This window comes from Haemaphysalis longicornis, unplaced genomic scaffold, assembly GCF_048455015.1.
Source record: "Haemaphysalis longicornis isolate Haplotype H1 unplaced genomic scaffold, Haemaphysalis longicornis Haplotype H1 scaffold_7, whole genome shotgun sequence".
Lineage (NCBI taxonomy): Eukaryota > Metazoa > Arthropoda > Arachnida > Ixodida > Ixodidae > Haemaphysalis > Haemaphysalis longicornis.
The window spans coordinates 24,018,140-24,043,666 of record NW_027526422.1 but is presented as its reverse complement, the minus strand read 5'-3'; the positions used below and the strand labels follow the sequence as shown (position 1 = coordinate 24,043,666).

At 50.9% G+C, this 25,527-nt stretch overlaps 1 protein-coding gene across 1 annotated transcript; it reads right to left on the bottom strand.

The window, feature by feature from the left end:
* Window positions 1-11,909: 11,909 nt before the first annotated feature.
* LOC144146202 (uncharacterized) lies at window positions 11,910-22,079 on the bottom strand. Its single transcript, XM_077678167.1, has 2 exons — window positions 18,229-22,079; window positions 11,910-12,094 (listed from the first exon to the last, which is right to left on the bottom strand). Exons 1-2 carry the CDS (start codon window positions 22,077-22,079, stop codon window positions 11,965-11,967), a joined length of 3,981 nt encoding a protein of 1,326 aa, XP_077534293.1. The 3' UTR covers window positions 11,910-11,964.
* Window positions 22,080-25,527: the final 3,448 nt, after the last annotated feature.

Genomic DNA, 25,527 nt, shown 5'->3' with positions numbered 1-25,527 from the left:
ATTTTTTGTATTACTTACATTTGTCTTTATATTTGTTCTTTTGCATTTATATATTATCATATTTTATATTTGTTGAGAAAATTTCACCCCCCCCCCTCCAGACAAAAAACTCCCACCTCCCCTCGCGGGAACCCCTGTGTAGATGCGACACATAGGCGGAGCGGCGAAGGGACCGCGTTTTATAGCGCGCATAACGTTGAGGGGACTGCGTAAGCCGGTCCCAGTCGATGGCGACGTTGGCGTACTTGTAAAGCGGCGTGGACTCTAGGTGTTTGAGCCAAGCGTGGATGTTGCTTCGCCGGAGAACGGCACACCGGTTATATGCGCAGCGCGCCCGAAGGAGAGGAAACCGCGGAAGAGGGAGTACTGCACATGCGCCGGCCCCAGCGCGTCTGCCGCGGCTATGACGCAACGTGCCGCGGCTATGACGCAACACAATCCAACACAATCCACTTTAATCCAATCCAACTCCAAGCCAAGCCAAGCCAAGCCAAGCCAATCGAATCGAATCCAATCCAAACCAATGCCCCTCGCTATAGTGCCTAGAATATACTGGCTAGTGTCTCGAGCGGAGCGCTTCGCTAGGGTGGCTACATTCTAGCCACCCTAGCTTCGCTATGGGAGAGCGTGGCGCCGTTTGCAATGTAAGCCCACCGCTGCCGCCAGATGGCGCCGCTTGGCGGGAGCGTGCTGCTTCAGCAGACGATGCAGTTTTTTCGCTTCGGAAGGCGGAAAGGTGGCCTTGTGCGCGCGTGATCAAAGAACTTGTGGACGTATTTTTTCTTCGCCGAGATGCACCGTTTATTGTTCTGCGTGGGTGCTTCGACATGCAAGCCATTCCGTCAGCCCCTCCAAGCAGTTTTGGGCTGATATTGCACCGGTTCTGCGGGCGTGCGCGAGTATCCGTGCCACGCCAAATCGCGGGCTGTTGTGTTCCGGGTTGTTGTTTTCACGTGCCTGTCACTGAAACTGCTTTGTTTAACTGTGAACCAAGCTGACAATGCCAAAGTGATGGTGCAAATCGACAACATGCTAATTGCGCCGCTGTGTAAAAACGGTATACCGCCCAAACAAGGGGCATGTTTAGAATTCAGCGGATGCTACGCGGCTTGCGGAATAGGAACGAAGCATCAGAAGAAAATACAGAAGGGTGACGGAGGCTGCAGTTGTTTGCGAAAAGTTTGTTCAGAGCAGTTGTACCGAGCAAATGCTTATTCACGCGCATGTTCTATGCACTATAGCGCTGCTTATACGGAGCGTGCCAGCTGCATATAATAAACAGCTGCACAACGGCATGCCGATGCCGTTGTGCAACTGTTTATTGATTCCGCTTGTGCCAACTTCAGCTTCAGATTATGGCAAGCGTCAAGAAGCAGCGAAATGAAAGCACGCGCATTTTGTTCCGCTGTGCACTAGCGGGTACCGTTCCATCAGGGAAAATGTGTCGCTCTTTAAAGCGCCGACTGAACTCGGCGCGGTGGCTCAGTGGCTAAGTCATTGCGCTGCTCAGCACAAGCTTAGGTCACGGGCTCGATCCCCGGCCGCGACGGCCGCTTTTCGATGGAGGCGAAAAGCAAAAACGCCCTGGTGTTACGAGATTTCTACGCACGTTAAAGATATCCCCAGGTGGTCAAAATTAATCTGGAGCCGGCCACTGCGGCGCGCCTCATCGCCTGCGTTGCGTCGGCGCGTTAAACCCTACAATCAATCAATCAAAGCACCGACTGACCCTTCACGGTTGTCAGAGTGGGAGAAGCGGATCAAGAGAGCGGACAGGAAGCTGACGCCAAATGCGGTAGTATATGGGAAAAACACTTTGACAATAACTGCATTGAGCGTTCGTTCAAGATAACACGGTGAACTGCGTTGTGAACGAAATCCCTCGCGACAAAGTTCGGCTCAAGCTGGATGCTGTCCCTATACAGTATTCGAGGCATACCCGATGCACCTTATATCCGAAACTTGTATCGAAAAGACAGATCAGAGACCTTTGTAAGCAGGAGCCGGTTGCGAAACGCCGCAGGGTGACCACCGAGACGACTGAAAACGTGGCCGCACCTGAAGAAAACTACAGAGGCTTCGATCTTCCCGAACCCCTAGGAGACAATCAGGCAGCTCCTCAACTACTATAGTGAGGGTCGTCATCCTTTTGATTCGTGGATGAAGCTCGCAACAGCTAGCACTAGCTAGCTGACACGTTAACTAACGTGAGATGTGAAATCCAGGCGAACGACTTCGCTCATCTTTTTATTGAGAGAATGGTACTTATCATTTGTACGATGTTCAACTACCGTTGTAAGATGGACTAAACTATGAGATGTTGTTGAATTGTATTTATTATTTATCAGCCAGGCGCAATGATTACAAAGCTGCACGCCGAGCGCTTACGTTTCAAACCTAGTGACATCGTTTAAATACACTCGCAAGCACAGTGTAACGTAGTCAGATATCAACCGTATGCTCAGGCGACAAGCAAGAGCTTAAAGGCCCGTTCGCACTTGTGACGAAAGCGACGGGAATTCCGTCACTTTGTCGCGCGACGATCGTTTTTGTCGAATGGTCGGGACAAATGTTCGTCGCGCGACATAATTCCCGTCGCTTTCGCTCGCTTTCGTCGCAAGCGGGAATGGAAAGTTCTGCCGCTGCCGTCTGCTACGCAGCGCGGAGGTAACCCCGCGATCTGCTCGGGCCGGACGAACGCGCACGCTCCCGCACGGCAGCGCCCCAAGCGGCAGCCGGCCGCGTACATCGCTCGCGGCGCCCGCCTGGAGGCCGCCCTCGGCACACTAGCCAGTATATTCTAGGCACTATACACCATTTTCCTTGCTAGAGGTGGGCGCCGCCATTTGCTTTTTCTGACCAGACGCTAGCGCCGTCTATGAAGCGACCGCCGAAACCTCCGCGCTGGGCTGTTAAGTGCGCCGTTCTTTGCGTGCGTCTGCTCGGTATCCGTGCATTACCGTGTGAACCGTAGTGGTTTGGCGTTAAGTTAGCGGTTGCAGTGCTTGTGTGTGTGCGTTCTGTTTTGTTTTCATCATCTGCGGACGGATTTTAGGTCCTAATTTGCTGCCAGAGCGGAAAATGCCGACCCCGACTGTTGCGAGCAGCAGTAGCAGTGTGGTGGGGGTGTCGGTGGTGCTCCGCAGTTCCGCGATGCAAACGTACCGGTATGGCACCGACTGACATAGAAATCGATATCGGGGAGTAAATACGTGTTTTCAATGCCACCGTGCTTGTTATGTTCTACGATTATTCATGTTTACGGAAGCGCGGACGTCGAATGCGGAGCGCGCGCAGCATATGTGGGTCACGGTGATCCTTGCTCGCGATGGACATTCGACGAGGCAATTGCTACGCTGTTGACATTGCAATGCAATATAATCATCTTTCTTAACTAGACTTATGACGGTTACTGACGAAACGAAATTACCTGGGCGGAAAAATAACGCGACCGCACAACCAGTCCAATTACCATTCGAAGGTTGAGCAGAAGGTCGACGTTCGGGCGAGTTAATTGATCATATTTGTGATCATGATTGACCTAACTCTGCGCAGCGCATGTGGCCTGTCGCTCGAAGGCCACCTTTGTGAAACCACTGCTTGCCCCACAAATGCTTTACGCGACCAGCAGTAACTGTTTTGTAATTGTAATACTTTAGATTCCGTGACAACGCTAAAGGATTAGAAGCTTTTCCTTTGACCGCGTTGTGAACAGGTTGAGCTATTTTCCAAAGGCAGCGTTCACGCGTATCTCGAGCTGCGTTTCCAGAATTGGGCTGCCTGCTTATCCTGCTATCGCGACCAGCAGTGTGCGATGGAGAAAGTTATTCTTTCATATCGTTTAGCAGTGTAATGCGTTGGCCTGAAAAAAAGTAAACAAAACGCTGTGATTTTAAAGGTTAGATTAGATGAAAAGGGGATTGTTTAATGTCAATCGGCTGTAATGACCAAACAATATATGGTATTTTAAATTGACTACAAGGAACCAGAAGTTATTGTAATGTTGTATTGTATCGGCGCTCGGGGAAGATCCCCAGGTGGTCAAAATTAACCCGGAGCCCTCCACTACGGCGCGCCTCATCACCCATGAAGCGTCGGGGCGTTAAACACCATAATGAATGAATGAATCAATCAATCAACCAACCAATCAATGCTGTATTGTAAAGGATAAAGTTGCTTCTAACATTTCAGGGGGTTCCGTTCCCTGTCGCAGCTTTGCGTGTGATAAATGGATTTTGCACCGTATGCTTGCCGTCCAAGGGCACCCAACAAACCCTGGAGTTGGTCGTTGGTACAAAGTCGTTGCGATTTATCAACGGCATCCACCGATATCTCAACTCGGTGTGCGTTGGGAAGCGATGCAGCAAAAACACGCCGCAACCGCACAGCATTTTCTCCAGGCAGTGTTGGGCACATGCGTGCTGTCAGCGACTGTTTCTTGCTTTCTCTGGTTGTTCAATAACCCACCACCGCGCAGCGCTGACCAAGCGACGTTTGCGGCTCGAACGGCATCGCAGCATTGGCTAAAACAGTTGAAAGTTCCGCAAAAACTAAGCGCACGGTGCTTAATACTCCTGAACTACGCAGCGGAGCACACCGCGCTGAGCGATGTTAAAGGAGTACTGACACGAAATTTCAAAGCTGAGATAACTATGTAAAACGCTTCCTTTTTATCAGGAGATATCTCCCAGCAAGTTTCAACAGCAACCGTTCAGCGAAACATATTTAAAATCCATTTTAATCTTCGCCCGCACGAGAAGGGCCAGAGCGGGTCGACGTGACATCATCTGCTACGTGCCCCAAACTGTCGACGTCGGGGCTCCCGTGACGAAGCCGACGCGCTGGCTGTGGTTGGCGCGCGCTGCTCGGGCGTGTGTACACGTCATGGTTTTGGGACAGACGTCATGCTGCCCGGGCCTGTGGGGACGGCGAAGGCCTCGGCCGGTCTGGGCGCGCGCGTGCGCTCGCTCGCGCGCGCTTCCAGAGAGGCAGCGATACGGCAAGAATGGTGACGCCATGTGATACATGCTGTCATGGCGGCCGCTCGGCGTTTTTTTGTCGAAACCGAAACTGGCACGAATAAACGACGCCGTAAATGAACGTTTACGCTGCGCTCGACCGTCTAATCATGTCATTCTATGATTAGTGGGCTGGTAGGCACGCATAGCAGCGAAAAAAACGTAATATAAAAATTTCGTGTCAGTACTCCTTTAACAGCCCAGCGCGCACAGGCAACACTGGTCGGCCGCCGAGAGAACTGGTTTGAGAGTATTTTCCTCCTTTCCCGGCTGCTTATGGAAAATGGTGTATACCCTCGCGAGAGAGTGTTCGCTATCGGAGAGGAGAGGGGGTGAGCGGCGGAGAGCGCAGCTGGCGCGGCGAGGAGAATGGGGGAGGGGTGGACAACGCCGACGACAACGACGACGACGCCGGAGGGACAAGGCGAGTGAATCAGATGCTCTGCATCTAAAATCCTGGGGTGCGCTAACGTTTGGATATTGCATATAAAATGCACATATATTATTTTTGTAATCATGAATTCATTCGGTGCTGTATAAAAGTGTCTCGGCAGTGGTCTGGGGTTGGTGCACCGCTTTTTCTCACACACGAGGGTAAATGTCTAGCAGGGCGAAATGATTGCTGTCAATATGAGCAAGTAATGTTGTAGAATGTGCGAGGTTTGTCAGGATAGATCAGGTTAGTTAGCCTAATACATAAATTAGGCTTTCCCTTGTACTTTAAAGGGCATTCTTCAGCATCTTCACACGCTAGTAGTTTAAGCATTTCTGTCTTTCTTTTCTTTAGGACCCGCCGCGGTGGCTCAGTGGCTAAGGCGTTGCGCTGCTGAGCACGAGGTCGCGGGTTCGATTCCCGGCCGCGGCGGCCGCTTTTCTGATGGAGGCGAAAAGCAAAAACGCCCGTGCGTACGAGATTTCGGCGCACGTTAAAGATCCACAGGTGGTCAAAACTAATCAGGAGCCCTCCACTACGGCGCGCCTCATCGCCTGCGTTGCGTCGGCGCGTTAAACCCCACAATCAATCAATTTCTTTCCTTTAGCAAACAGCCCTGCTTAGAAATGTGCGTAAAAGGAGACAGCTGTAGCCGCAAGTTGCCAGAATAAAGTTTTTTTTTTTCAGTTTATTTTCAACAGGGGAGGGAGGAGATTTCAATTTTAGCCATGAAATCCCAGGAATATCTTCCACGGGGCGAAACCTGTAACATCAGCCCCCCCTGCTCGATAAATAAAGATTTGTCTTTCTCTCTGTTAAAATAGAACCAACCCGGGCTTTTCCCTACCGTACCCAGAACGTTTATGACCCGCTCGAGAGAGAGAGAGAGAATGGTGATGTTAGCCGAGCCATATACTCCCGTATAAAAGGCGTTATACAGGAGGCTATGGCCGAGCAAAGATGCCTGTTTTACTACGCCAGATAATAGTGTACTATACGCCTCGAGCGCGGCCTGTAGGGGCGCCACTGAAATCCCCCTAGCGGCCCGTTTCGAAAGCAGGCGCGGGAGTCCCCGGCCCGCTCCCCCCTGTCGCCGTTGCTTTTGGGGCTCGTTCAAGACAGCGATTTACCGTTTGTCCGCGTTCGAAATACCGAATAACGTGGAGCAGGCACTCTGTTTGCAAGCGTGGTATGTTCACGAGAGTATAAACGTTTATGACGCGATATTAGTGAGATCTATATGAGCGCCAGGCGTGTGTCACAGGCCGGCGTCCCGAAGCCAGCATTTGCATGCAGCTGATTGCAATTCCGCTGCCCTGAAATTTAGTGACTGTGTCTCCGTAAGCAGTCTTTCCTCCGATGGTCATGTTGCGGCCATACACACTATGATGTAAATCGACTTTGTGCACATACAAAATCTAGCGGAGCACTCATACCTGACAGCACGCAAGTTACGCCTGCCAATATCACATATCAGATATTGATCAGTACCATGAACAAGCTAATGCGGCATAAATTTCACAAACATTGTACCAAAGAAGTACGATGGATAATGCAAAATTACACTCCGGAGTCAGCACACGACGACAAATTTATTGCTGGGTCGTCTTGTCCCGAGCGAGGTGAGCGCTCGCAAAGATTCATCTGTTACATTTATCCTCCACGAGAAGCGCGAAGATGGGTTTAAAGAGTAATCCGCGTCCATGACCAAACTCTTCTTCGAAACACCGTCATATGAGTCATGACACAGGGAGACTGCAGAATCTAGCATAAACCGAAATCAGAGACCCTTATCAGATACGACACTCTTCCAACGAGCCCGTGTGTACGAGATTTCGGCGCGCGTTAAGGCTCTAGGTGGTCAAAATTAATCCGGAGCCCTCCACTACGGCGTGCCTCATCGTCTCCGTTGCGTCGGCGCGTTAAACCCTGCAATCAATCAATCAACTCTTTCAACGACACCTCGTATCGCTTGTGAACTGCCTACCCAGTATTCTTAAAAAAAATGAGTCCGCCGAGTGATCAGCCGTTTTTCAAAGCGAAAAACAAACGAAAAGTGAACACGCAGCTTGTGTGTGTGATTACTAAAACGTTTATTCGTTGATTTCGCTCCGCATTTGTAAACAACGATAGTTGAGCGTCCTCCTCCTCATCCCCCCCCCCCCCCCCCCCACCCGCCCATGTCTAGCGAAATATCAGTGCATTTCGCATCTAGTTGGTCTGGTGATTACTACATTGCTCAGACAAACGTCTTCAGCATTTCAGAAGCTGCACTCGTTTTTTTTTTATTCCCGTACTATTCTATTTATTCCTTACTTGCAGACCATTCATTTTCCCGTGGTTTCATTAACATATACCTTGTTTCTTACTATAAGGCATGAGTGGGCACATATCTGACTTAACATTTTCTTTTCCGTACTTAATATTTTCGCGTGGCTTATATTCCCATAAAAGGCACAAGTTTTTGTCAGCTATTGGGTTATCACATCCCCGAAATATATTTTTCTACGACGTACGTATTCGAAGCAAAGCCGCATTTGTTGTCCGCGCTGCAAAACGAACCAACCTTTTACAGTGCCAATATCAGGTCTAAACGAGGCGACAATAAATAGAATTCTCTTGTGCTGACGTGTTCGAAGGTGACAGCGGTGATATGCTGCTGCCATCGCCGACGCCCGCAAGAGCGGCCAAGAAGCGCGCAGAACCGCCTCCCCGGGTAGCTCTTGTTGGCGTTAGAGCGCTCTACCAAGACGCAGCTGTTTTTTTTAAGTGCCCTAAACGTGCAGTTAGCTTACAGACGTCACCATAACAAGTTGTTTAGAGCGCGGAAAGGCAAAGAGAAGCGAAAGAAAACCAAAACACTGCATGACCACCTATCAGCCACGCAGCGCTAATCCCGCAAACGCCGCGGAGAAGCGGCGGCAGGCGGCGCAGCGATCGCGAATCTCGAGGCGTATAGTAAGATGCAGCTTTTCTTTCCTCCATGGCCGGATGGATGCGGTAACAACGACGATCATGATGATGACGATAATGGTGATTATGATAAAAATCATGCACCCCTCCGTCAAACGACGACGTTGGTTGAACGCGAAGCTTTCTCGTGATGGATTCCTTGGTTGGCCAATCCCGCACTCCCAGTATGAGCTATTCTGGAGGCACGCATCACTCTTCTAGAATACCCACGGCAACTCTCAGGTGGGCGCTGCGTAGGCCTAACGTTTGGGTTTGGAGTGTACGGCGCGAATCGATACCTGCTGCTTGGCGTTAAGTGAGCAATTTTTTAGTGGGTTCCGGTTTGAGGGATTCAACCCCAAGATGTGACGCTAGGCCTGACGTCCTAAACCTTATAACGGGAAGATAGGCCTAACCTCCTGTGGCTACAGCCTTGCGGTACGCAGAGCAGCGCCATTCTCATCCTACGTCGGCTGCCGGGGTAACGGCTGTCGATCTTCAACTCACCATATGACGTTAGGCCCATTTACGTCGCGCTGTCGCACGCCAGCGTCACCTCCTCCTCCCTTTGCTGCACATCAACCTTTAGCGGAGGGGGCGTAACGGAGCTGTCGCTAAGCTTCGCGGGGAAGCGTTTAAATTTTGCTACACGAACTAGATTACTCAGGCTGCTTCAGACTACCGTATTTACTCGCGTAATGATCGCGCTTTATTTTTCCAAAAATATGATGCGAATTTAGGGGTGCGTTCATTACGTGAGGTAAATTTTTCGCGAAAACACTTTCAGTGCAGAAAACGCAAGTAAGTTGCAGGTAGGAATTTTTACGATAGGTCTCATAACACAATAAGCATAATAAACAAAAACATAAAAAAAACTCCCCGCACCACGCCAGCCGCGTTGCAAAGGGACGCCAAATACAGTGTGTTCATGAATTTCGGTAAGCGCCGGAACGCGTATGCTGTGAGGTGAGAACTGGTCGACCAATAACCGACTGCTGCTTTCACATTGCGGGACATCAAAACAGACACGGCTGCCGACGCAGCAAGCTGAGTGCATGTTTTTTTTTTCTTTGTCTTGTGAGTACACTATGTGCATTTAGTGAGAGTTTCTTTCGCAGCAATAATGAACTTATGTTTGCCGATATCGCTAATATCGGCAAGTCTGCGGCAACAACGTAGCCATCTCCGCTTTGAAAGAGGAGGAAACATAGGTAAGCACGACTATCGTCTGCTAGATGACACACATACGACATATGGCTGCGGCAAGTTTAGGGTGCGATCATTGCGCGGGAAACAAAAAAAAAGTCGTATTTTGACGACGAACTTCAGGGGTGCGATCATTACGCGAGCGCGATCATTGTGCGAGTAAATACGGTACTACCTTTCCCCACATTTCGAAATTGCGCCTACTGTATCCGGCCCATTACTCCGCTCTGTGTCAGTTTTGTAGCGAGTCTGGCCCGCTCTACCATATGGTGTGGGGTTGTCAGAAAAAACACAAGTTAGACAGAATTTCTCGTCCGTCTTATGAGCAGTGGGAGAGCGTGCTGTCCAGTTCCAGTCCGGAAGACCAGCTTCGGTTGGTTGAAAGAGCTGTCGCAGCTGGCATCACGAATGGGGTCCTGAAATAAGGACACCACTCCCCAATTTTTTTCTCTCTCACCCACAATCATCATCGTCGCCAGAGAAAGTTGGCTTTCCTGCAGCGCAATGGCGTACCACGGCATCAGTGAGGACACTAAAGCTGCGCTTTAATAAAAATGTGCCATTTAAGTTATTTACTGGTTAGGGTCAAGGATTCAGTTTCGTGGGTACGCCATAATAGCTTTTGTCGCGCGAGCGACACATTCCGTTAACGAGGTGTTCAACGTGTGTGGAGCCGTACAACAATGTGCACGACGACGAGGGAGGAACGGCATGTTGCAGTTCTATCAGGCATTCATCTCGTATCGCATTGACGTGAGCAACAGGGCGTGCTTGCGACACAGTATGCGAGGAATAAGAGATGAGTGGACATAGGTTTACCTGAATGTCCACATAGCTGCGCGGGAGTACGTACCCGCTGGTGTGTATTAGAACCAACGCTACCTCCATTTATTTTTGTTTGTTTTTTGTTTCTTTCATGAGAGTTCCAACACTCAGTGTTCCATAACTACTGAGCAGCACTTCTTTTTGGCCGTGTCTAGAGCGGCGTCTGACGGTACTATAAGCACTCCACTATGTCGACGTCCACCGCCGTTTTGCAACGAAATTGCCGCGTCTGGCACTACATCGCTCTAGATAACGTAAAGCTAGGCAACCTAACGTAAACATAACATGACCTACAGTTCAGTTCAAAGATGAAAAAAAAAAAAAAACGGAGACGTAAGCCCGTCTTGAATCACTGTCCTCGGGACTCAAGAGGCTAAAACGGATCCTCTACACTGCAACGACAGACACTTTTAACACGAAAGTTTTATTCCGGGATACACGAAGATTTCCGTGACGTCATATCCGTCGCAGTACAACGACGCAAGCCGCCTGTAAAGGGTGCACCCCTGCACACAGGGTCTTCTTGCGGGGAAGCAACCTTTAGTACTTAAGAGCACGTTATACTTAGGGTTAACGAGGAAGTGTTTTATGCCGGGATACCCCCAAGATTTCACTGACGTCATATCCGTCACGGAAATGACGCCAGTAGATTTTTGCCGAAGCGACCCGCCAGCAGGACGTCGCTCGCCAAGCACACCCACAAGACAGCCGCCGACCCGCAAATCATGCTCAGCTGCAGATTTCGCTGCACATTTCACTTTCGTGTTTTACCGATTCCTGTGACAGAGGAGTCAACCAGTTTTAGGTGCGAAGCATCTCATGCTCGGGCTGTGTCCCTCCCTCCCTTGTCGTTGTTGTCCGCCGTCCGCACTCCCGCTGCGCATGCCTGGCCAGGCACCGCTGATGATGATTGTGGCAGGATGCCCCTAGGGATTGGCCAAGCAAAGAATCCATCACGAGATAGCTTCGCGTTCAACCACCGTCGTCATCTTCCCGTAGGGGAACCCCGAGTACCACACCCCTACTGCGCATGCCTGGCCAGGCACCACTGATGATTGTGGCAGGATGCCCCTAGGGATTGGCCAACCGATAAGGGTTAGGCACGCGACGGTAGCCGCTGCATACTCCGCTGGGGGCGCCACTGTAGCTACGTGGTATAAATGACGCGCGCGCGCGCTCCGCTCCCCTCATTCTCCTCCCGCAACGCCGCGATCGAACTAAGAAGTAATGGGAACTTGAGTCTACCCCATGGCTGCTTCGCATACTACTCAGGGTTCCCCTACGGGAAGATGGTGAATTTTTTTTCTGTTAAGGATATTAGGCAATGCAATCAGCCTTATCTGCAGACAACGAAGGCGGGAGTGGAGTCAGGGCTTTATTAGAAAAAGCAAGGATGTTCCCGCGACAGCTACAAAGCTGCTTCCGGCCCCGTTGCTCGCACTCGCTCCGACGAGGACACTGCCCCGATGGCTGGAGCGCCCACCAGTGACGACGGTTGACGCGATGGTCGCCTGGCGCTGCAGCGAGGGGTCAGTACGCGCTAGGGCGGCGTTTTCCCAGCGTGTTGATGACCAGGATGATGCTGATGAGCGCCACGAGAGCCACCAGCGCGTACGTCAGCACCTGCTTCTCGTGGGATGGGATGCGCAGCCGGTACGCCCTGTGGACGAGGGGGAAAATGCGGCGCTGAGGCGAGCAGCCCGTACGTTCGCGCAGTGGTGTGTCCAGAAAAAAAAAAATATGGCCGCGTATCTGCTCCTTTCGTTGCAAATGTCGACGAAAGACGATAGTCGACTGGCGCCCCTGCCAAGTAAATGCCTCCATTCTCTTTCGCACTCACCTCTCATGATGTTCCTCTCCCGTCTCGTTCCTCCCAAGATAACACGCTAGAGGTTTGCTCAAGTCAATTTAAATTACCGAGTTCCACTTCTCCAAGTCGGGTGTATCGATGAAAGCGCTGCCGTACGGCGCAGACGCGCGTGCATCGAGGCGCCATACTTTAGCGTTTATAGAACCACGTTGCCCTACTCCGCGAGCGTTCCAAGTGGAACATGGATGCTATCAAGTGAAACCTTTCGTTGCTATTGCCGTTTGACTTCTTAAGTGACGCCAGGGGGTGGCGAGGGCAACAGGAGGCGACGGTTTTCTGCAGTTGATGTAGTATTTCATTTGCTATCGCAAAAACCAAGCATCCATGATTTTTTTTAATAAAGGAACACTGCAAATGTAACCTATGTATTCATTTGCTGCCTTATATTTGCGCAATGCCTTGTTCTTGTCCAACAATATCGACAAGTATGAACATTGACACCGGACTTAGACGTTTAGATTTGGCTGTGAGTATATATAAAACTATTGCGCAGCTTTTGTTTCGCTTTGGCCGGGTGGCTGAATCGAGTCAGAGTCACAGACAGACAGACAGACCAAAATTTCTGCGTTAAGTAGCCCAAAAAAGACTATCGTCTTTTAAAATTGCGCAGCTTGCACTAGTGGTGCAAGGTTGAAGAAATAGCGGAGCTGGGAGCCGACCCAACTTCTTTCGGTTTTGCTAGGCTTTTCTAAGTTTTGTTAGGTTTTGCGATGTTTCTTTTTAGGTTAGACTAAGTGCCTAAGGGTGAGGTCCTGTTTAGTCGGTCCCCGATACTGACAGCCGATCCCAGGGGGGGATAAGCAGGTCGACCCCGAGCTCCTCTGTTTCTCCGGACTTGAACCACTAGTCCAAGCTGCGCCAATTCTTTTTGCGTTTTAGTAGCCCGAGAAAGACTATCACCAGTTAAACAGTAAGGGGTGCGCGTGCGCATATGCCTCTTGCGCTCAACACTCGAGCAGGAGCGAAAGCCGGCTTCACTGTTACAATGCCCTATCTGCGGTGGTGCACCCTTTACAGGCGGCGCAGTTTTCTTTTTTAATGCGTAGCATTCTTTGCCGAGTACCCCCACAGCTAGCCAGGCCCGTATAACGCCCTGCACTTCCACAAAAATGCAGATATCCCGAAAGTTCCACCTGTAATCGCTATAATGGCGTAAACGGAGATGACTGGTCGCACGAAATTACGAAAAACTGAAAAATGAGAAAGTACAAAAATATTACGGAAAATGGCAAAACGTGTAACGCCTACCTTTCCACTATAATGCAGATTTCGCGAAAGTTCTACCTGTAATCGTTATAATATCGTGAGCGGAGATACTTGGTAAAACGAAATTTCGAAAAACAAAAAAGAAAAATATAAGCTAATTACCAAAACTGGCGAACCGTGTAACGCCCTGCATTTCCACAATAATGCAGATATCGCGAGAGTTCCATTTGTAATCGTTACAATAGCGTAAATGGGGATAAGTGGTCGAACGAAAATTTGAAAAAACGAATAAGAAAAAAATATAAAATAATTACGGAAAATGGCGAACCAGAATAATGCAGATTTCGCAAAGTTCCAAATGGGATCGTTAGAACAACGCAAATGGAGATGAGTGTTCGCACGAAATTTGAATAAGCTAAAAAAGAAAAAAAAATATGAAAAAAGTACTGAAAATGGCAAAACGTGTAACTGGTATAACGCATTGCATTTCAACAATAATGCAGATTTCACGAAAGCTTCACCTGTAATCGTTATATTAGCATAATGAGACAATTGGTAGAAAGGAATTTTGAAACACTAAAAAATAACAAAAATAAAATATAAGGAAAATTGCGAACCATGTAACGCCCTGCTTTCCCACAATAATGCAGATTTCGCGAAAGTCCCACTTTTAATTATTACAACGTAAATGGAGATAATTGGTCGGACAGGATTAAGAAAAACAAAAAAAAAATGGCTGAAAAAAAACTCGCACTCAAGACAAGCGGCATAAGAATGCTACGCGTTAGTAGATAATTCTCTGAAGTTCTGGAGATTTTTTTTTTTTTTCGCTATCGCCGAAACAGCTCGGCTGTTAAAAATAACGGATAATGGGCGGTCAGTGTCATTCTGGGCTTTTCCCTTTCGCGTACCACACATTTTGTAACCTCTCAGGCACTTTTTCACTTCAGATAATCAACCCTATCGGCACCCTCGTCGTGTCACAACTAGAAAAAATGGCAGCATCTCCATTCCATGAATGATGGCGAAGATGCGGAGTACGGGGACTCGAAATGACATTTAAGTTGCGCTCAGGGTGACATCCGATTCGCGCCCCGACCGTGATTCGATTTGAGCCGTGAGTTTCACCTTGATTATCCCCTAAATGAAACTGCAACTCACGGCTCAAATCGAATTTCGCTTGATTTTCGCTTGATGATGGTGTGCGCGCGGATGGACATTAACGGACATTGGGAGGCCCTAAGATACTCCGCACCGTTACAGGCGAGGGAGTAAGCCGTTTGACTCTCGGGTAGTAACTCACGGTCGTAGCCCAATGGTCGTAGCCCAATGGGCGAGACGACTGACACTAACTCTACATGTCTGGTCTACCAGACACAGGCTCGAATCCTGCTGGTGCCTGTGTGATTTTTTGCGATTGTAAATGCTATGCGCACGGACGCGGACAGACATTGTGTGGTCCTAAGGTACTCCGCACCTAAAAGGAACGTGTACCAGTATTGAAATAGTATGTTGCTGCTGGTCGCGCGCAGAGGTATTGCTGCGCAAACAAGGCATCACTCCCTGGGCAGCTGCATGTGTGCAGGCGGTCTGAAGCATACAAGCATTTTAAATCAGCACAGAGGGAACGTCAAAATAACGAATATATTTTTGTCAATTATCTTGCGTTAAAGTTGAAATTCTAGCATTCTATTTTTCAACCCGTTATACTATTTTGGCTTTGCAATGGCGTCTTATGTATTACTGCTTGATAAAAAAGAAATGTGGGGCAGACTGCTGCACCGCGAATCAGCGACCCATACCCTCGAAGTGTTTACCTTTTCGCATTTTAAAATTCACGTTGATGCAGAGGCATATATGGGATTTCATAAAACTGCTTATCAATGCACTTGTGTATTAAAGCAAAACCTACCGTAAAAAGGCTCAGAATATAGGAGTGTGGCCGAGAAGAATGTTTACGCATTTTATGCAGTTCCGATACATACTTGCCATTTTTTGTAGATTGTTAAGAGTTTAAAGATGCAGGTAGATTACTCTTTCTGGTCGTGAAATGCAGCTCAATGCCGAAGTCCCCTAACTTCGTTTGTGCTGCGTCTACGTCAGAGGGACCAGGAAAACAAAACAAGCCGCAACCTTGTTTTAACTCGCTTTACTCTATTCTGGCCCCGTAGGACGTTGTTCTCACAAAGATAGTAATAATAATAATAACGAGTAAAAATAACTTAAAAGTTTTTCTCTATCCAACGTCATCAGTGACGTAATAAAAAAAACAGATTTATAGGTTCGTGAACTGCATTCAAGCTGTGCGGTCACAAAAAAAAGTCACGCATCTCCACGAAGTGAATCGTGACGAATGGGTGAAGCACTGGAAATCGTTCTTACCGTAAATCACCCGTGGCATTGCCCACTCACGCATGTAAATGAGTGACAACGCGTGTGTACAGTGTGTTGCGACGGTAATTGGAACACTTTAAAAATTTTTCCTGAGCGAACCGGCGCTCTGTTCGCGCTCAAACTTCACACAAAGGTCGCATTTTGTGGTCTATTTTGTTTGACACCGGGAACAACGACGGTAGTAATAATAATAATAATAATAATAATAATAATAATAATAATAATAATAATAATAATAATGACTTTATTTGGCATCAAGGATACATGATGCAGGAGACCTGCAGAAAAAGCTGGCGTGATGCCAGCTTGACAAGGCCGCAGGCCCCCCTCCCTCTCCCCGAACACATGGCAGCAGCCGTCACACTTTCATAAAAATATTCCGGATCATACGCGTGAAATAAACAGGTCTACTACAAGAAGAATCATCATTGTACATGTGTAATGAAACGAAACGTGTAATGCTTGAACAAAATATAGTTTCACAAAATGCGAAAAATGTAGGCGCATTAGCCTTTAAAAAAAAAAAAAAGAGAAGAATAATACGCGTGATACATACAAGTGAAGCATACGAGAAAGTCTACGAGAAAAAAAAAAGAACAAAGGAGCAACAAACACTGTACAGGTGAAGCGCATTGGTGCGTATAATGCTAGAAACAAATAATCGATTTCGCAATGCGAAAGACAGGCGTACTTGCCTTGCAAACACAAAAACAGCATCATAAAGAAAGGAAATGCCTAATTTATCGCTTTGGCAAACACCACAAATACATTGTCATTTTCCGAAACAGTGAAAAAAACAAACAAGACACCACCAAACGTATCGCAGGAAAACACAGAGCAGTATACAAAAATACAAGTCAATAAAAAAACAGGATACAAAAATACATTTTTAGGAAAATTGCAAGTTACAGAGCAAGTGATCATGTCGCCAGGAGAAAATGACTTCGTAGTTGTTTAAAGGTGACTTTTTCTAAGTCAATTTCTTTATCCCAAAGTTCATTTAGCAATCGTGGAAGTTTATTTCCCAGCGATTGAAGACCGTATGTGGTTCTAAAGGTTCGAACATTCCACATTTCATTTTTTCGGGTATTATACTTATACTTAGGCTGGTTAAGTACTAAATCTGCCAACTGCTTTAGAAACGGGTTACAGTTTTTGATATCTTGCTTATATTTCTTTGACAAAATAAAATCGTACATTTGTATTACTGGCATTAGGTTGTATTTTTCAAATAAGGAGCGCGTATGATAGGTACTTGGCACGTCCTCTACCGCCCGTAAAAACCTCTTTTGAAGCTTATGAAGTTTGTTTAGGTTTTCTTGAGAAGTTAGAGCCCAAACTAGATGGCAGTAATTGATTCTTGATAAAAATAAGGTATTGTAAATTAACAACAAAATATTCCGAGTTGCCTGTTTATCCTGAAAACAAATAAACCCGATTTTCGCCTATGGGAAAATGGCGGCGATTTGGACGTGCGAGCCCGAAAACCGGGTTTTCTGATCGTCTGTTAGCTCATTTCTAGGTGCATTTTCTGATCGTCTGCTGCACCATTTGGCTCCGTACGTGAATCCCAAACATGCGTTTAACTCTGCAGGTGGTCCCGTCGTTCCAACATCAACTTGCGCTGGCTCGCGCGTCCAAATCAGCCGCCATTTTCCCATAGGCGAAAATCGTTTTTATTTATTTTCAGAATACACAGGTAAGTACCATCGTTGCTCCCGGTATCAAACAAAATAGACCACAAATTTCGACGTTCGCGGCAGGTTTGAGCGCGAACAGAGCGGCGGTTCGCTCAGGAGAAATTTTTAAAGTGTTCCAATTATCGTCGCAACACCCTGTACATCCAATCCAATCCGATACAATTCAATTTAATCCAACCCAATCCATTTCAATCCAATCGATTTCAATCTAATCCAAATCCAAATCCAATCCAATCCAATGCTCCTAGCGCATGCGCAACACTGTGTATACGGACGCCAAACCCCGGACACAGCGAGGTCCTAAGGTGCTTCGCCCTTAAAACGGAGGCATCTCTAAACCTTCGTTTTCCTGTGCGGTGGCTTTGGTCAGCGACTGCCAATCACAAATGTCCTTGTGACGCCATTAGGGCTGGACGAGTAAGTGCCTGGTGAGTGGCAATAATTCTAGTTTCCCGATTATCTGGCGTAATTGTTTCATTGCCACTGGGACAAAGCTACCTCTTAATTGTGTGATCCGAACTTGTATTTTTCGGTCACTTGAACTACAAAATGATTTTTTTTCCGCACTTCGTTACGACGAATCCTAGAGAACTGGTTCGCTTTAAAGACAAGGATGGCGGGTACCGTTTGTAGAAGGCCCTTTTCTTGTCGGCGTGGCACGTCACGGGTCCCGACATGTGCGGAGGGCTCGACAAGTCGGGCTCGATGCCGTTGCGGCCCAATTGGAGGCTCGACTGCTGCTCCTGCTGGTGCATCATCTTGGAGCGGGTCGTCTCGGGATACAGGTCGCCGTGCACCGGGATCCGCGCGCCGGGAGCGTACGCGCTCGACGAGACCCCGGCCCCGCTCGCCTTGCCCGTCAGCTGCACCTGGACGGGCAGGATGAAGCGGGGCGGGCTCCCGTGACCGGACGCCGTCGCGTAGCCGGCGCGCGGCGGCTGCTGCGGGCCCGGGCGGCCCCGGTCGCGATTCACGCTGGACATGGTGGCCGACCGCTTGGCCTGGCTCAGCGGACGTGGGTAGTCGGAAGCGTGGTAGCGCTGCGGGGAGCTCTGGCTCAGCGAGTGCGCAGCACCGGCCTGATCGAAGCGAGAAATCTTGAAATCGGTCGTGCGGCCCTGGGCGCTGGAAATGCGCTCGAGCGACAGCTGCGACTTGGCGGCGTAGCGGCTGCTGTTCGGATACAGGCTCTCGTACCGGGGCGTCGGCTCGTGCCGGGCGTGCTGCTGAGGCTGAGGCTTCTGCTGAGCCGCCTGGATCATGCCCTGCAGCGCGGACGCCTGTCCCGACCTCTGCGACATGGGCTCCTTCTGGCGGGCGGCGATGATCTGCGGGGCGATCTGCTGGGCGATCTGCTTGGCGATCCTCTCAGCGTCCAGGTAGCTCATGGAGCGGCCCGCGCCGTGGTAGCGGCCCTCTGCGGCTGCCTGGAACACGGACGAGACGGACTTGGGCGGCTTGCAGACGAGGCCCCCCGCGGGCCTGTCGTCCCGGCGCTGCGGGGGCGAGGCCCTGCCTCCCCTCTCCGATCGAGGGGAGTGGGCCTCGCCCTCCACTTCCCTTCGCGGGCTCATGCGGGGGCCCCCCGGGCGCTCTGGGTAGACGCGTTCCACGAACACCCTGTTCACCTTGGGTTTGACCTCGGGCCGCTCATAGCGATCGCGAACGATGTTGGTGACAGAGGACGGGAAGGGGCGGTAACCAGAGCCCTTCATCTTGGGCGGCTCGTTCTCTCGCAGAACGTGCTTGTTTTGCGCCCTGGACGGCCGTGCGTTGACACTCGCGATTTCAACGTTGGAAGAGGCGGCGGCGAAGGACCCGTTCGAGGTGCTGATGCTGCTCTCGCGGTGGGCGACGACTTGCCAGCGTTTCGGGCTTCGGGGGTGTGTGGAGGCATCGCTCGGAGGGGGAGCCGCGCTGGGACTGCGGCTGCGGCTGAGGTGCCGGCTTCGGTCCGTAGTAGAGCTAGTGCGCCCCAACGATATCGTTAGGCTGCGTGGGTACGCGCCGTCCGAACGGGATCGCTTGGCTCTCTTCTTTGAGCGCGACCTGCGCTTGGACCTCGAACGAGCGTTGTCCGAAGAGCTCGACTCCTCCTCTTCGTTGGCTTCAGCGGCGCTCTTCTCGTCGTCCGACTGCGTTATGCGGACGGCCTTGGTGGTGCGCACGCGCTTCCCGTTGACTTGGCACTCCTTGGTTTTAATCGAAGCCATGATCACCTGCTCGCCCCCTTCGCCCCCTTCGCCCTTCTCCTTGGGCTTCTTGGAGCCAGGGTCTTGCTTGTTTTTGTCCTCCTGCCCTGTCTGGCTGCTTTTCTCTTCCTTGACGACCTCCGCCCGCTGCGGGATGAGGTAGACGAGCTTGTACGGCGAGTCTGGACGGGCGACTATGATTTTCGCGTCCTCTTCGCTAATCTTGACATTAATATTCTCCCTCTTAATGTTAACGATGTCCTCCTGAATGTTCCTCTTGATCTCTTCGAAAGGCACTTCGTCGCAGCACGACTTGAGCTGCGCGCACTCCTCACAAGGGGGTGAGGACGGGGGAGGAGGACTTCCTGTTTGGGGAGCAAGCGGCTGTTGTGGAACTGGTGGAGGAGCCATTCCCATGGCGCTCATCATGAAAGGGTTCATAAATGGATTCATGAAGGGCATGCCGGCCCCCATAACGTAAGGCGACGTGCCGTATGTCTGCGTGTCCACACCTCTCTCAGGCTGCCGGTTGCGCTGCGTGGCGGCATCGTCCGTGTCCGCCCGCGCGGAAACGCCCTTGGAGTCTGACAGGGGCGTGTCGGTCTGCGCTGTCGTAGACACAGGTCCACTGCGCTTGGTCTGCACAGCGGCCGTCTTCATTCCCGATACCTCGTCCGACTCGGTTGACGACGACTGCTCCTTCCGCGTTTTGACCCTCACGTGCTGCTCGATGCGAATGTTGGAGCCGGTCCTTTGAGGCCCCATGTCGATCGGCACCTCGTATTTGTTTGTCCAAACGACGTTAGTATCGCTGCCCGAAGCGGTCACTTCGATGTGGTCCTGCTGGTTGTTCAAGCTCTGGGTAGGGTCGTACTGGTCCATTGTGCCTGCCACCTGCTGCTGCGCAAAGCCGTACGGCATGGCCTGCATCATGGGCTGTGCCATCATAGGCTGACCCATCAGAGCCTGTCCCATCTGCCCCATCATGGGCTGCCCCATCATCGGCTGCGCCATCATGGGTTGCATCATCGGCTGCATCAAGGGTTGCCCCATCATAGGCTGCATCATGGGTTGCATCATAGCCGGTCCGTACATTATGCCCTGGTTGCCTCGGTACATCATGCCGTCCATGTACGCGTCATCGGCTTGTTCATCGTACGTGCTCCCTTCATCGTAGCCTGCTCCTGCTCCGTCGTCGTACATCCCTTGTGGGCCACCATCGCCGCCGATGAACACTTCATTCTGGAACATGACTTCAAAGTCGTCTTCTTCCGGATACACGGGTCGGCGTCCCATGCGGCTTCTCGTGGCGCGGCCTTTTGCAGGACGGTGCTCGGTTGCGGTCGCCGCGAAGTTTGCGTACGGGTCGTAGTCGTCCTCCTCGACTTCCATCTCTAGCATGGGTGGCCTGTAGGGGCGCTTCGGTCGTGGTCCGCAGATCCTCTCCATGCCGGTGTCAAACATCCGCTGAACTCTCTCTGGCATGAACCAGCAAGCATTGCGAGGCTGTTCCTCGGAGGAGGACGTTTCTTCTTCGTGAGTGTATATGGTGGCCCTCAAGCCCTTCTTGGCCGGAGCAGCGCTCGGAGATAGGACACGCTCGCCACCCAGGGACGCGCGAGGCCGGTCGGCGCCGCCCGCAACGCTCGGCTTTCCGGCCCCCGCCGCAGATCGCTTCTCCGCGGGATGCTCCCGCGCGTAGCTCTCCTCTTCCCTCTTCAGCCGGCTCTGCAGCGTCTTGCTCAGCTCGTCCATGTGCGACCGGCGGTCAGTGATGACGGCGCCCATGTCCGTTTTCGCGGACTGGCCAGTCGTACCGGTCGTGCCGGCCGTCGGCTTAGCAGCCTGAGCGGCCGCGGCAGGGGCCGCTTTGGGGCTCGCTTTGCCCGCAGAGGCCGGAGGTGGCGCCTTTTCTTGTCCGCTCATGCGCATATTCATGTCCGTCTTGACGTTGCCCCCCGACGACGCGAACTCAGAGTCGGGGTTCAGCCTAGCGGTCGTCTGCTCTCCCAGCTTCTGTTCCAGCTCGTCGGGCTTGTCCAGATGCTGGCCGATCCTTGCGAGCCGGGCCTCCTCTCTCTGCAGCAAGTTCGTCATGTCGTGCTTTGCATCCTGATCCACCTTCGGGGCAACCGGAACATCCTTGCCCAGGATATCGCGCTGGTAAGCGGCCTCCTCTGCGCGCAGGTTCGCCGAGACTTTGCTGGGCCGGCCTGGAACCCCGGACTTGTTGTCCGTGATCCCAGCCGCCATGTCGGTTTTGGCCCCGCCAGCGCTGGCCATGACGGCGTTGACCTGCGATAGTCAGAGCAGTCGTCAAGTGCAATCGGCACGTAAAAAGAACCAACTAGGTATCAGATCATCAATCAAGGGCTGACCACCCCGCTGGACGGCCAAGGAAAAGACGAGGTGAAAGCGCGGTAGTATTTTCTGCTTCCAAATAGCAGTCTCGTGATATCTTTCGCTCAGGAGAGGTGATAGCACACAGCTGGAAACTCGGGGTAGAGTTGGACGTCGCCGCAAGATGTCCGCGAAGGCTATCGTCGCGAAGGTCTTGTAGACGACGGTGAGGGCGAGGCTCAATCCGGAACGGACAATTCGCACCGGTCAGCAGCAGCAGCAGGGGACGAACAATGTGCGTGCGGAGCGTGTATACGAATGTGACAAAAATTTCGAATATTTGGGCCAAGCCGAGCATTACGTAAGGCTGCAAAATGTAAGTGGTCTATGTGGAACCTTATCGCGGCGAGGAATGACAAAATCTGGAAGGGTTAGAGCGGATTGTACTTTCCCGATTAAATACCTATAATGAGGACAAAATTATTTTCCCCGCACACGTTTGGATGCCGCGTTGGATGACGTACACCGTCTATACACAGATCTCCAGTAGACGCCACTCTTTAGCCATCCTGGCCCTAGACGTAGAAAAGGCATAGAGATAATACACTAGAAAAGGCCTTTGATCAGGTCGTTCATCAAGCCATACGGCCTCACGTCGCCTTCATAAATCCGGGTAAACGAGCAAGCATCGACCTCCAGTCGCCGACTGACCAACTCCCGTCCGTCCGTCTCACATACTATCCCCCTATCCTCTACAATACCGCTCGGCTACTCAGTAGAGTGAATTAGCCACCCTCGGAATTTCCGGCGCTGTGCAATACTACGCACGTCACCGCGATGACAACGATGTAACGCCAGCCGTGACGCGAATCGAATTGCGACGGCGCCGCACCACGTTGATCACCAAACCGAAAGATTAAAAACACGAAAGTCTAAAAGCCATAGGCAAGGATTCTTTCGCAAACCTTCGCGCACGCACCCCTATAGGCTCGTTTAAAAATCATTCCGTCCTCCACAGACCCAGTTCGATAGGCTAGCGTGAAACGCGGGCTGCCGAGCCCCGCGCGCGGCTACCCTTGGGCCGCCGTCCTGGCCGGTTTGCGCGACCCCGTCCCTGGCGTTTTCGCGCCACGATGTTCGCGGGAGGCGTGCTGAAGACTGAAGGCGCTCGGGCGCGACTTACTGCGGACGTCTAGCCCGTCGGAACCATGACGATAACGAAACCCAGGGCGGGAGCACACGCAGTCGCGGTCTGTCTCGAGCCTCTCGAGCGCGAGCGTCGAGCCACTGGGGCGCTTTGCTGTCGTCGTCTTCGGCGCGACGGGCCTATAACGCTGATAATGGCCACCCGAAGACTCTCAAGCTGATTCGTACAATCATTTGTCATCCCGCGCATACGGAGTGTACGGGTTGTTTTTTCTCTTACTCATCATTGTCTTCCAATTACAGCACCCCTTTGAACTAATCAGACCAATCTCAAGCGCTGGCCAACCGCCCATCATTGTCTTCCAAAAATGACATATTTTCTTGGAGCGCAGGATCTCTTTCTTTTTGTTGTTTACTGATGAGGTATAAAATACCGCGAAAAATATTTCTGGCTACGCCACTGCCTTGAGGACAAGGTCTTTTTTTTAGCTGAGCAGCAAATTACACAGCGAAAGTTATCTGCCTGCGAGGAAGGTTCGGAACGACCGCATCGTCGCCTCCGTACAACCGCAAGAAAAAAGAAACATACGCAACGCTAAATCGATAGCGAAAGCGAACTTTGAAGCCAATATCTGTTAATGCGCACGATGGGTAAGTCTGGCAGTGCAGTAAGCCCGTATGTTTGTCACATGACCCACGCATGACCCGAGTTGCAAAATAGAAATCACATGACAAAATAGAAATAAAAAATAAGATCTCCTCAAGCGGCCATACCAAGTATGATGCGAACCTACTGGCTTTGAAAGCTAAATTTTAAGTGTGATCAAGTTGGTTTAAGAGCGTCATCCCCCGATGAGGAGCGCCAGAATGGATGAGTGCTATGTAGTGGGTCCTGTTGCCGAAGAGAAAAGGAACAGGAAAGGAACAGGAAAGGAACATCCCGCAGTGGCGGAAGGGTGAAGCTCCGAAATACCTCGAGAGAGAGAGAGAGAGAGAGAGAGAGAGAGAGAGAGAGAGAGAGAGAGAGAGAGAGAGAGAGAGAGAGAGAGATGAGGATGACGAATATTTGTCACCTGCCCGGTGGGAGGCTTCCTTAGTCCGGCATGCCTGGACCGTACTCATTGCCTTCTACCCCAAGCGTTGCTGGTCTGAGAGGTCGGAGCTGGTCAGCAGCTCCCCACACTGCTCAAAGGTAGGGTTGGGTTTAGCGGTGAGGGTTGGGGGTTGCTGACACTCCCATACCACGTGGTACACACCTAGGTGCCTGGTTTGGGGTATAATGAATTCGGTGTATCAAGTGGGATATGGCATGTATAGAAGATTGTTATGTGTGTAGGAGTTAGTTTGCAATCGCCCTAAGGTGGTGCGGAAGTCGATCGGTGTGGGTGGAGAATGGACATTTGCGGCCGCTATGAGCGCGGGCAGCGGCGTCTGCCGCCTCGTTACTGTAGACATGAGTGCTGACGGCTGCTAGCCGAGCACGCACCAGTGACTGGAGCAGTGCTAGCTGAACGAATGGCGCCCACCTTTTTTGGTCACAATAATATATAGCAAGAATGGCGTGTAGCGCCCTCTACAGTTACCATCGAGGGATTCGTCGCCTGGAGCACGGCCTCCGCGATCGGCTGCCGGCGCCGCGCCGATCGCGGAGGCCATGCCTGGAGACCAAATTTATTTGCAGTTCTGTTCGCTCGTAGAATTATCAAGGCGGGTTGCGTCATGCGTCCATTTAGGTAGTTGCTTCAAGCGGCTCGGCAATCGGTGAGAGAGAGAGAGAGAGAGAGAGAGAGAGAGAGAGAGAGAGAGAGAGAGAGAGAGAGAGAGAGAGAGAGAGAGAGAATAAACATATTTATTATTCCCTAGTAAAGAGTCTTTAGAGTGGCCTCCTCATTTCAGGAGTCCATTGGCACGGGCCGCATCTTCTGCCCTCTCCACCAACTTGCGCTGGACGTCAAGGGAAGAGCTGGCCAAGGCGCTCTAGAGAGAATAAATATTAGTGATCATAAGTGCTGATGGCGGTGCACTCGCCCGGTGGAGGGAATCCCTAGTCTATGAACACCCAGACTGCGGCTTGCCTTAGGCCCCTTTTCACTGCGGTTTGCTGGGATCCAAGGTCCGGGAGTCATTCATTGCTCAAGACCAATATACATTTACGAACTCGAGAAAAAAATTGAGCAGATTGCAAACCCAGCTTTGTCTCGAGCAGCGTAAAAATCGAGAATCCCGGGCCATCTGAACTAAAGAG